We start from the raw sequence: 12,423 nt of genomic DNA, 5'->3' as shown, positions 1-12,423 counted from the left end.
TTATTAACATAAATAGAGTGTGGTGTTATCTGGCTCAGGAGAGGTACCAGTCACTAAAACTTCAGCCACACCCACACAGGCCTGTCAAACGGGTTGGACAGAGAGACTACACAGTGTTTAATTATATGTTTGAACTGGAAAACGAGTTCAGCTGCATTTCTGCTTCTGTCGTCGACAAAACAAAGTAATGGTGTTTCCCCCCTCTGGCAGTTTCAAGTCAAGTGTAAGTCAGCTTTATTGTCAATAACTTCACATGTGCAAGACATACAAAGGAATCGAGAAAACGTTTCTCACTGTCTCACTGTGAACAGATAAAAGTGCATGTGGGCTTTAAGTCTGAGGAACTGCACTGAGAAAACCAGACCAGCTACATTTTTTTAAATGTGTCAGTCATGAAGTTTGGAACTCTGCAAACTGATTTGACGTCATAGCAGTTATGAATACGCCCATAATAAAACAGATAGGAACCAATCAGATCGCTTGATTTAAGGCACCCATTTTATAAACTAATATCATTTTGCTCCTGCAGTTTACAGTGCTGTCTCACCATGTCTGACGGCAGCAGAACAATGGAGGATGTGACGACCCTTATTCAGTCTTTTCGCCCCGTTAACGGCTACGACCCACCGCAGGCCATGAAACTCTACGAACATTGGGCAGAGACGTACGAACAGGTCAGTAGAGAGAAACTACATCACTGTCTAAATGTTTCAAATGTTTTGTCTCTTTATCTCTGTATTTGATGTATTTGCATTGTATATTGTATATTGTGTATATGTTGTTTTTTTTTGTTTTGCATTTGTTTGACTCGACATCATTACAAATGAGGGTCGCCCCTCAATTGATCTCTCGAGAATAAATAAAAGTTAAATGAAATTAAATATCTGTTATTTAAAGTAGCTACGAAGAACATTGAGTTGAGTATGATTGTAGCGCCCCCTTTGGACCAAAGCAGTAGTGTTTTTACCACACCAGCGCCTGCTATCTATCTATCTATCTATCTATCTATCTATCTATCTATCTATCTATCTATCTATCTATCTATCTATCTATCTATCTATCTATCTATCTATCTATCTATCTATCTATCTATCGCCTGCTGTCCTGAAGATCTTGGCTGCGGCACATGCATTTTTTTTAGGAAGCGACTGAAAGAGAGACAGCAGGATGCATGGCCATAAGGTGATGTATTTATATGTGACTGTCAGATTATTAATGGTAATATGACCATGGTGAAGCAAAAGTAAACTGTGATTTAAGATAGGAACATTGATTTAGGAACATCTATAATGGCTATTTTCCTAAATCAGGTCTTAAGTCTTATTGCCATGGTCACCAAACATTTAAGTTAGGATTTGTGAGTAAGGAAGTTTCTATAATATGGCCCCAAGGCCCCAACGAAAGTGAACGGCTTTGGCCAGTTGAAGGTATCTTGAACTCCTAATTAAAACAATACGGGTGCTTGTGTCCATATACAAGGCGGAGCAGAAAAAGGGTAAAAAGGGGCAGAAAAGAAAAGAGAATAGACTGATAGAGCTGGGTATTCTGGAGTTGTTTGAGAACGAAGGACAGAAATGGCTAAAGGCATCTAAAGAAAAGAAGGAGCAGAGGAAATAGAGAGAAATTCGGAGCTTACTGGGAAGCTACTAGAAGAGGCTTAAACACGTTTTTCACACACCGCTCCACTTAACACTGATCAAATTACACAAATACGTTATTTAAAACAGGATTGCACCATGATGAACTACAGAGCTCCACAGCTGGCCGCAGACTTCCTCTCTGAACACTTCTCTGGGAACCCTGAAGAAGCTCTGGTTCTGGACGTGGCCTGTGGGTCTGGATGGGTCGCTAAAGAGGTGGGACTGTTAAACATACCAATAGGCTACATACTTACGCACATACTAAGAGCACGCACAGACACTAAAAACACACGCACGCACGCACACACGTACACACGCACACACACACACAGTGGCAAAGTGGGCAGGGAGTTCGTCTCTGGTGTGCAGGGTCGGAGGTTTGATTCCCCGCCTACCTGCCAAATGTCGAAGTGTCCCTGGGCAAGACATTGAACCCCGAATTGCTCCCGATAGTTAGCCTGCACCCTGCTGGTAGCTGCTGCTATCGGTGTATGAATGTGAGTGTGATTAGGTGAATGTGTACAAAACAATGTAAAGTGCTTTGAGTCTGTGAAAAACCAGGGAAAAGCGCTATATAAGTGGAGACCATTTACACACACACACACACACACAGACAGACTTTTAACTTTGAAAGTGTGTTTTCAAAGAAAAACTATGTTCTTAATCTTGGCCTGTCTCCATGGGGTGAACCTGTGCTTCCTCTGGGCAGGTTGCTCCTTCTATACCATGATCTCTCATGGGGTCTTTTTAAACTAATCTTAGTCTGGCCCTGTGAAGAAAGTTCAGCATAGGGGAGAACGGGGTAATCTGAGACACGTTTTACATTTGCTCCCCTCTAAGCAAGCTAAAATTATTTATCACTCAAATTTACACATTTCCCATTAATTCAGGATGTTTCCTAGAGATGGGCATTAGCAGATTTTTTTCAAGACAAAGGGCAGTGAAAATATGATTGTTTTAAAGAAAGTTGTCATGTGGCTCACTTTACCCCAGCTGTGGGGTAAACTGAGACAGACCAGAAAAATCAGGGGAGTAAAGTGAACCAGCTGGGGGTAAACTGATCCACTTACTTTTTCCACTCTGAAACTACCATAACAACACATATTGTAACAGCTAGAATCCTGAAAGCTAGCCACACATTCCAGAACTAATGTCGGACTAGTAAAAGAATGATGGGGTTTGGTCAATTAAGCAAAGCAAATGTTCTAAACACTTGAAAGTAACTCTGAACAAAATCAAATACAACATATTATAATTCAAAAGGTTTTAATACGATTCAAATGAAATATAGAACCAGTTAGATTAGAACACAGTCTGGGGGTCAGAACACAGGACCTTTAGAGCCAGCTTGTGTCTGGGGGTCAAAGCATAGGAAAATCAGAACCAGCGAGAACAGCCTGGGACTCAGAACACAGGAGAATACCCAACTGGATTATAACATGAGCATGTCATACTCTACAACTAGGCGTACTCTACATTCCAGCCCTGAAGGTTACAGGGAAAGATGAGAAGGTGCTCTTTCCGTGTGGTTGCCCCAGGTCGTCTTCCTGGTGTATTTCCTTGGCATGATGGCTTTTATACAATGTGTATACCATTAAAATGAAACATATGTTATGTAATATTACATTCAAATATGCTGAAGACTAAACTTGTGTAAACAGTGTCTCAGTTTCCCCCACAGCATTTGGCTCACTTTCCCAAACCACCACAATTTGTAAAAGCATTTCAGGCTAATCTTTAGCTAATATCATCACATGGTTTTTATATGTTGGTAGTTCATCAACACGTATGATAGAAGTGTTTCTACGTGAATACATTTGCTTTGGCACAACAGTTGATTCAGTTGACAGCAAGAAAACGTCCATGTTAATGCTTTTCTTCTTGTGTTTGTAGATGGCTGAACTGGGCTTCAAGAACTTTGAGGGAGTGGACGGCAGTCAAGGTATGCTGGATCTAGCTGCAAAGACCGACCTCTACAAGGACCTCAGACTGGCCTTACTGGGACCAGAACCACTGCCTGCACAGCCCGGTACACTGCTCTCACACTTCATACTCTCTCTGATTCGATATGAGATCAACCTTTAATCACATGTCTGTCTGTCTGTCTGTCTGTCTGTCTGTCTGTCTGAGTGAGCGAGTGAGGGAGTGAGTGAGTGAGAGTGAGTGTGAGTGAGTGTGTGTGTGTGTGTGTGTGTGTGTGTGTGTGTGTGTGTGTGTACTGGTGTGTGTACTGGTGTGTGTACTGGTGTGTGTTTGTCTAAGAGTGTAAAATAGGATTTCTGGAAACTGAACCTGAATCTTCTTTCTCTGTTTTCAGGTGTGTTTGATGTGGTGATCATCGTTGGAGCTCTGTATGCTGGTTTTGTCCCCGTCAGTGTTGTCAGGGAGCTCTGCAACGCCGCCAAACCAGGTAACCAGCTAACAACCACATTTAGCAGCCTTTAGAGGCAGACACCATCTGAAACTCATTGTGTCTGTGTCTGAGAGTTGAGTCTTGTATTGTCCGTGATATTCTATCAGCCAACCAACAGATGACGACACAACTTGACAATGTTCACACAATATAAAGTGTTAGGGCCAATTCTTACTCTCGTATGCGTGATGTATCTTTTGTCACCCACACCTGTTGCCCTATTGGTGGTAGGATGGCCTAGAGGAAAGGTGGCCGACTAGTAACCACAAGGTCTCTGGTTCAATCCCGGCACTGGACAGGAGGGTGTTATTTGTAAAACTTGTGGTGCCCACAATCTCCATTGTGTCCTTGAGCAAGACTCTTAACCCCAAACTGCTCCAGGGGTGCCGTAATAGCACAATTATGTGTTGCTACAGTGTGGTAGTTACTTCCATGGTGCTGACACTGTGGACTCTAGCCACAGTGCAGGGCTTTGCGGTTTCGCAGAATGTGCATGTGTGGACCGCAAGACTGGCTCAGACACAAGGTTTATATAAATTAATTTTTGCACACACTTCGGGGTCAGAGCAGGGTCAGCCATTACGGCGTCCCGTGGTTACTAGTCGGCCCCCTTTTCCTCTAGGCCATCCTACCACCCAGAGCATTTTCCTCTTAGTCCAAAAGTTTTAAAATACCAAAGAGTAAAATGCTCCTGTGACCTGATGTTACATGATCAAAGTTTAGCTGGAACCTTTCATAAAACCTGATGTGGTTTTCGGCCCCGACACCTGACAGACAGATACGACAAATATGACAATGACGAAAGTTGGGACCACAAAGTTTTGCAATCTCTCTTTTTGGTAATCGAAGCAAAACAGGACGCTTCTTTGATCTAATGTTGAATTAAAGTTTATATTATAGAGAATCTGTTCCAAGATAGAATAGAATATGTTTATTGCAATTTGCACAGGTACAGGACAGTTCAGGTACATTGGAATTATTGTGCAGGTCAGCTTCTTCAATAAAAACAATTATATATATTATAAAATAGAATAGCTTTATAAAGATATAAAAAAAACTGATTAGAGAAGAACAAAAATAAAAAGTAAGAAATAAATAAGTGTTCACATGACATGTGAGGCCTGTTAGCTTTGGTGAAGTGTTTTAGTTGTGTAAAAGTCAACCCTATGGTGATCTGAGGTTTTGGGTACGTATGTGACTTTTGCTGTTCTCCGATCTGCAAAAACTCTGCGCTTCTGATATCGACAACAAAAGCGGAAAGTATCTTAACATTTACCTTTAGTTTAAACAATGTCTTTAGAAGTAGAGTACACATTGTTACTTGTTTATTTTATTTTGTCTTTTGTTTGTGTGTTCACTTTTTTAGTGGGTTTGTGTTCTTTAAAAAAAAATAAAAAAATAAAGTAACTTTTTAAAAAAAGCTGAAAGTATGTGTAGAGCTTTAGGGACTTTACTTTATAACTTCCAATTACCCTGTGTGTTTTACGCAGGCGGTTTCATTGTCATGATGAGAGCCAATCACAGAGGGGAACCAAACGCCAAATACACGGAGGATCTGAAGAGAGAGCTTCAGCTGATGGAGGAGGAGGGTCTGTGGACTCCAGTGGGAACCAAACAGGTCGACAGATACATGGAGTTTCCACATCTGGATACCAAGGGAGCAGAAGACCCCCAGGACCTATTAATTGGTGGGACTGTCTATCTGTACAAGAAATCCATGCAATAAAACTTTAAAAAGAAAGAGATAAGAAAATGCATTTCTTGCATAAAATGTGTGTGAATTCTGGATGCTGAAAAGCTAGCGCTAAACTTGTTTTCTACGAAGATTTGAATTTTTTTGAAAACGTCTTAATTATCGGTTAGGTTTATTAGCTGAATAGTACCCACCACATGGAAGTGGAAGCGTTTGGAAATATTTTGAAGTTTGAAAGGAGTTCTAAGTTGAAATTGTGAATGAATTAAGAATGTGTTTAAAGACTTGAAATAAAAATAGACGGCCTGGCAAAAGACAAAAGCATTTTGACACAGTCAAAAACCATTTGTATGTATTTCATTTCACCTTTATTTATCCAGGCAAGTTATTAAGAAAAAGTTCTTATTTACATTGGCAGCCGTATAAGGGATAAAATCCACTTAAAACAGATAAAATACATTAGACATAATAAAATACAATTTAAATACCAAACAAAAAATTGTCTATGAGACACACATCGACTAACATCGTTCTCACTTTCTGTCTCAGTGATGGAAGTTTTAGAGAACTCTAAATTATGATCTGGATTTGATTTCAGGAGAAGTGATGAATCAGTGAGACGTTTAGTGGAGGTTTTATAGAGTTCTGACAAGGGATGGGCGCACACACACACACACACACACACACACACACACACACCAACACACACACACACACACACACACACACACACACACACACACACACACACACAGGTTTTACAAAGTTCTAGTTAATAAATATCCATCAGTAAAATAACTGGTAATTTGGCAAGCTGCTGCTCCTGTGATTTCCACAATGTTGAAAGCAAAACAATACCCAGATTTCAACACATCAGGAACATTTGCTGTATTCTAGTGAATGTCCAGGATCCAAAAAATGTGAAGTATGTCTGGCCTTTTTTTTTTGTTTTAATTTAGGTGATTATGGCCTACAGCTCATTAAATAAAAAAATCCAGTATCTCAAAATATTAGAATATCACAGAAAAACAACAAAAAAAAGGAAATGTCAACTTTTGAAAATAATTTGTATTCTAGATTAATTTCCCTTCATGTGGAATCTAGAATATATGTTGATTATATGGCCAAGATGGCAGCACCCTAGGTTGCATGTGTGTTTTGTCTCTCTGTCTGTCTCAGTTTTTTTGTTGCTTCTAAGTCTGATTTGTCGAAACATTTTCTGCATCAACTACTACTGAGCACACTGGACTTTAAATGAAACAATTTTGAATCAAATACGGACTACGTGGATACTGAAAAGTGAAAACTAAGGCAATCCATCTAGGCTTTGCTAGCATCTCAAGGCTCTGCTAGCTTCCCCAGGCCCCAGCAGCCCAGCTAGACGCAGGAGTAGCCCATGCCGGAGCAGCAGTAGCTACCTTCAAGCCACCTGCCTGGCCTGCTAGCCTCCAGCCACCTGCCTGGCCTGCTAGCCTCCAGCCTCCAGCCACCTGCCTGGCCTGCTAGCCTCCAGCCACCTGCCTGGCCTGCTAGCCTCCAGCCACCTGCCTGGCCTGCTAGCCTCCAGCCTCCAGCCACCTGCCTGGCCTGCTAGCCTCCAGCCACCTGCCTGGCCTGCTAGCCTCCAGCCTCCAGCCACCTGCCTGGCCTGCTAGCCTCCAGCCACCTGCCTGGCCTACTAGCCTTCAGCCACCTGCCACCTGCCTGGCCTGCTAGCCTCCAGCCACCTGCCTGGCCTACTAGCCTTCAGCCACCTGCCACCTGCCTGGCCTGCTAGCCTCCAGCCACCTGCCTGGCCTACTAGCCTTCAGCCACCTGCCTGGCCTACTAGCCTCCAGCCTCCAGCCACCTGCCTGGCCTGCTAGCCTCCAGCCACCTGCCTGGCCTACTAGCCTCCAGCCACCTGCCTGGCCTACTAGCCTCCAGCCACCTGCCTGGCCTACTAGCCTCCAGCCTCGAGCCACCTGCCTGGCCTACTAGCCTCCAGCCTCGAGCCACCTGCCTGGCCTACTAGCCTCCAGCCTCGAGCCACCTGCCTGGCCTACTAGCCTCCAGCCTCGAGCCACCTGCCCGGCCTACTAGCCTCCAGCCTCCAGCCACCTGCCTGGCCTGCTAGCCTCCAGCCACCTGCTAGCATCCAGCTACCTGCATGACCTGCTAGCCTCCAGCCACCTGCTAGCATCCAGCTACCTGCATGACCTGCTAGCATCCAACTACCTGCATGACCTGCTAGCATCCAGCCTCCAGCCACCTGCCTGGCCTGCTAGCATCCAGCCTCCAGCCACCTGCCTGGCCTGCTAGCCTCCAGCCTCCAGCCACCTGCCTGGCCTGCTAGCCTCCAGCTACCTGCAGCTACCGGCTCAGGTCGCAACAGCTCTGCTAATATCTCCAAGCTCCAGGTAGCAGCCCTCCTATCATCTCACGACCCCAAAGCAGCACTGCTAAAATCCCCAGGCCTACAATCTGCAACCCATCTCAAGTACTGTGACATATATAAACCATGTCAGGTAAAATGTTTGCCCTCCTGGCCTTGTTCTTTATACCTATGTGTGAACATGAAATAATTGGGAAAAGTTGTGAGAGTGTTTCTTTGCATACAGTGTACTTGCTAGATAAATCAAAGGTGACCAGTGCACAGGAGCTGACAGGCTCCCAGAGGTGCTTGGTATCCTGTGTATGCCCTATCCTTAAACAAGCAAACTTTAAGCATCTGTTAAGCCTCCTCCTGTTAAATGATTATTTCATCCCATCCGAAAACTCTTGGCCTGTTTTCTTGAACAGATCTGATATTACAAAAAACACAAAAAATGACATACACACACTTAGGTGTGTCATCACACTTCTGTTACTATTATCTGGGAATGTGCAGCCTAATCCAGGGCCTGCCACTACCACAATGTGTTTACAGACCCCTGCAGACCTTTTAAATAGAAATGGTATTGGTTTTATCCATATGAACGTGAGAAGCCTATTGCCAAAAATGGACATGGTTAAAATTTGGGCAAATTCTACAAATGCTGACATTATGGTTGTATCAGAGACATGGCTGAGTAGATCTATTCCAGACAGTCATGTAATGTTGGATGGGTATAACCTCTTTCGTGCAGATCGCCGCGCTAAAGGTGGAGGAGTGGCAATCTATACAAAGAATACATTTCAGACAACAGTTCTTATAGCAAAGTCAGTTCCTAAACAATATGAATTACTTGTGTTGAAAGTTGAATTTACTAAAGGTTGTGTTATGACAATAGTGGGATGTTATAGACCTCCGTCTGCATTAAAAGATACATTATCCTCAATATCAGAGTCCTTGGCTAATGTTAAACACAATGAACTGGTTTTCATAGGAGATCTGAACTGGGACTGGTTGTCTCCGGTCTCTGATCCTTTTAAATGTTTTTGTGATGATGCACACTTGACACAAATGATAGAATCTGCGACAAGGCCTAATCCTAAACACCCTGAAAAATCATCACTTATTGACCTGTTTCTGACAAACTGTCCTCTCAAATATAAAGCCACTGCTGTATTTGCAAATGACATCAGTGACCACTGTGTAATTGCTGCAGTGAGAGACATGAAGCTTCCAAAAGTAAAACCACGTATCATAACCAAAATTAATTTTAAATCTTTTTGTGAGCAAGCCTTTTTACATGATCTTTATTTATGTGACTGGGCAAAAGTTGTTTTAATGCCCGACCCTGATATGGCCTTGTCTTACTTCAAATCACTTTTCTTAGACATTACAAATAAGCATGCTCCTCTTAGAAAATACAAGGTTAAAGGACGTGTCAATCCATGGTTCACTGATCACCTTTCTGATAAAATTCATGAGCGAAATCTAGCTTGGGCAACTGCAAGAAAATCCAAAAGTCAGTCTGATTGGATTCATTTTCGGCATCTTAGGAATAAATGTATGTCCCTGATACGTAAAGCTAAATCAGACTACTATATTAAAGAAATGTCTGACATGAAAAATACTTCTAAATTCTGGAAGGTTTTTAAGTCCATGTCATCAAGCACAAGTGACAATATGTTACCAAAGGAAATACGGGTGGAAAATGAAATCATTACAGACAAAACAAAGATGTTATCTATTCTAAATCAGCATTTTATCGCCTCAGGTAAGCTGTTTGAGAAGGAAATGCCACTTAAAACGGCACAAAGCTCCTCCTACTCAGAGCAAAAGCTCCCTTTTGACTTTAATGTTACTCCCATTACAATTACTGAAGTACGTGATGCCCTTAAAAAGATAAACACTAAAAAATCAGCTGGCCCTGATGGATTGGATCCACATTTGTTGCAGATTGCTGCTGAGATTATTGCTGAACCATTAACCCACATTTTTAACCTGACTATAGAAAATGGTCAAATTCCGAAAATTTGGAAGGCAGCCTATGTTGTTCCATTGCTGAAGGGTGGTGATCCAGCAAACCCTAACAATTATAGGCCTATATCCAAATTCTCAGTGCTTGGCAAGATTTTGGAAGGACTTGTTAGTAATCAGTTAAAGGAGTTTCTATCGAAAAATGGTATTCTAAATGATCTGCAATCCGGGTTTAGAAAGAAACATGGTACTGTCACTGCTACAATGAAGGTTCTAAATGACATAATAACAGCAATTGACGAGAAAGAACACTGTGCTGCACTATTCTTAGACTTATCAAAGGCTTTTGATACAGTCGACCACTCTGTTTTATTACAGAAGCTAGTGAACATAGGATTTTCCTCAAAATCAGTTAAATGGTTTGAGAACTATCTGAGCGATAGAACACAAAGTGTCCAAGCTGATGGTTTATCGTCTAGCTGTAAGAATATACACTATGGTGTCCCGCAAGGATCCATTTTGGGTCCTATTTTATTTACAGTTTATATTAATAATTTGTGTTGCAATGTTACAAATACAAAATTCCATTTTTACGCAGATGACACCATTATGTATAGCTCTGCTTCATCCTTAGCAAGTGCAACTAAGGACCTCCAATCGGCTTTTAATGTTGTTCAGGAAAACCTACATGGATTAAGACTTGTACTAAATATTGACAAAACCAAAATGATCTGCTTTACAAGAAGTAAGAAAACATCTGATATGGATGACAACCAGATTGTTACTCTAAACAACAAAGTGATCGAGAGAGTCGCAACTTACAAATACCTGGGCTTTTTTCTAGAAGAAAATCTCTCTTTCAAACATCATACTGAGTGTCTTACTAAAAAGCTAATAATGAAACTGGGTTTCTTGTACAGAAATAAATGTTGTTTTTCTTTTTGTGCCAGGAAGAAAATTGTCCAAGCCATTTTTTTATCTGTTATTGATTACGGTGATATTTTATATATGCACGCAAACTCATCATCTCTGAAATTGCTAGATTCTGTGTACCATGCAGCATTACGGTTTGTCTCAAACTCTGGATTCCGAACGCACCATTGTAATTTGTATGAGAAAGTTGGTCTGTCTTCCTTATACACCCGTAGGATGGAACACTGGTATATGTTCCTTTATAAGGCAATTTTGTACGATCTGCCTCCTTATTTGTGTTCTCTAATGGTTCCTAAAAACAGTGCTCGTATCACTCGGTCTAGCAGTTTGATTATGTATAACGTTCCTCGGACTCGCACTGCGTTTGGTGAAAGTGCCTTTAAATCTTTTGCCCCCTCATCATGGTGTAAGCTACAGGAACACCTTAAACTTGAATCCCTTATCACCATGAACAATTACAAAAGCAGGATTAAGGACTATTTAACCGCAAACTGTACATGCCCGGTTACTGAACACTGACTTACTGCCAATGAGATTGATGCTTTGTGACTTTTTATTTTATTTTTATTTACTTTTTATTGTGTTTTGTGTCTTGTTTTAAGTGTGAAATTTTGTTTTTTAATGTGAAACTTTTATGTTTTTATGCTGCCTTCTTGGCCAGGACTCTCTTGGAAAAGAGATTTTGAATCTCAATGAGTATATTCCTGGAAAAATAAAGGTTAATAAATAGGAGGATTTTACCCTTCAACCATCTTTTCTCATGTTTATATCAGTGAGTGTAAAGCCCTCTAGTGGTACAAATAGCACATGACACTTTATATTAGGTTTCAACTTTTATTATGATCTTTAATAAAAGCAGAAAAGTTCACTGTTGACCCCGTTTGATCATTAGACGAGATTCCAGGTGACAGTCTTCGTCCCATCAAAATCCACGGAAGGATCAACCTGCAAAGAAAAAAAAATAAATGTTTAAACCCCACTCACTGTGTGTTGTGTTATGATCAAGCCCCAACCACAGTGAATTCTACCAGCATCCAATGCGAAAGTGATTTAAAAAAAAAAATGCAGTTCGCTGAGTGGCCGCTAGGGGCATGTTTCATGACAGAGCAATGTCCCATTGACTTCCATGTAAAATTTGTCATTTTCACAGCATTATTAAACCTATTTATGGCCTGGTCCAAAAAACCACTCTAGTGTATGTTTAGGTCATATCTCGATGACAACACTGAGGGAGGTGAATTTTTTGATACCAGGCTAGTTTTTATTCTGTTGGAGGTTAGATGTATGAATAATTAGGGGCGCGGCCTCTTGAGTGACAGCTAGATGCCCGCTGGCCCTAGATGTTCAGCTAGATGTTCTAGTTTCTACAAGACTTGAGTGAAGCAGTAAAAGGAAAAAACAACAACAGTGGACATTT

At 41.5% G+C, this 12,423-nt stretch overlaps 1 protein-coding gene across 2 annotated transcripts; it reads left to right on the top strand.

Annotated features, from left to right (window-relative positions):
* The first annotated feature begins 556 nt into the window (after positions 1-556).
* On the top strand, positions 557-6,018 carry LOC307270231 (methyltransferase-like protein 27). 2 transcript variants are annotated; one of them, XM_080053406.1, is made up of 5 exons: positions 557-674; positions 1,728-1,856; positions 3,534-3,669; positions 3,958-4,050; positions 5,544-6,018. In XM_080053406.1, the coding sequence occupies exons 1-5, from the start codon at positions 570-572 to the stop codon at positions 5,777-5,779; spliced, it is 699 nt and encodes a 232-aa protein (XP_079909532.1). In that variant the 5' UTR covers positions 557-569; the 3' UTR covers positions 5,780-6,018. The 2 variants fall into 2 exon arrangements, with proteins under 2 accessions (XP_079909532.1, XP_079909533.1); XM_080053407.1 differs by lacking the exon at positions 1,728-1,856 and having other exon boundaries at positions 566-674.
* The last annotated feature ends 6,405 nt before the right edge of the window (positions 6,019-12,423 follow it).

The sequence above is a fragment of the Ammodytes marinus genome, assembly GCF_949987685.1.
Source record: "Ammodytes marinus genome assembly, chromosome: 25".
In the NCBI taxonomy this organism is placed as follows: domain Eukaryota; kingdom Metazoa; phylum Chordata; class Actinopteri; order Uranoscopiformes; family Ammodytidae; genus Ammodytes; species Ammodytes marinus.
The sequence above is the reverse complement of the archived record's forward strand: the minus strand, read 5'-3'. Positions and strand labels throughout refer to the sequence as shown.

What these genes read in the sequence shown, in the direction of transcription:
- LOC307270231 (XM_080053406.1), top strand. Translation starts at nt 570, where the DNA reads ATGGAGGATGTGACGACCCTTATTCAGTCTTTTCGCCCCGTTAACGGC. An exon ending in GGGCAGAGACGTACGAACAG is followed by an intron (nt 675 to 1,727) that starts GTCAGTAGAGAG and finishes TATTTAAAACAG; the next exon opens with GATTGCACCATGATGAACTA. An exon ending in ACCACTGCCTGCACAGCCCG is followed by an intron (nt 3,670 to 3,957) that starts GTACACTGCTCT and finishes CTCTGTTTTCAG; the next exon opens with GTGTGTTTGATGTGGTGATC.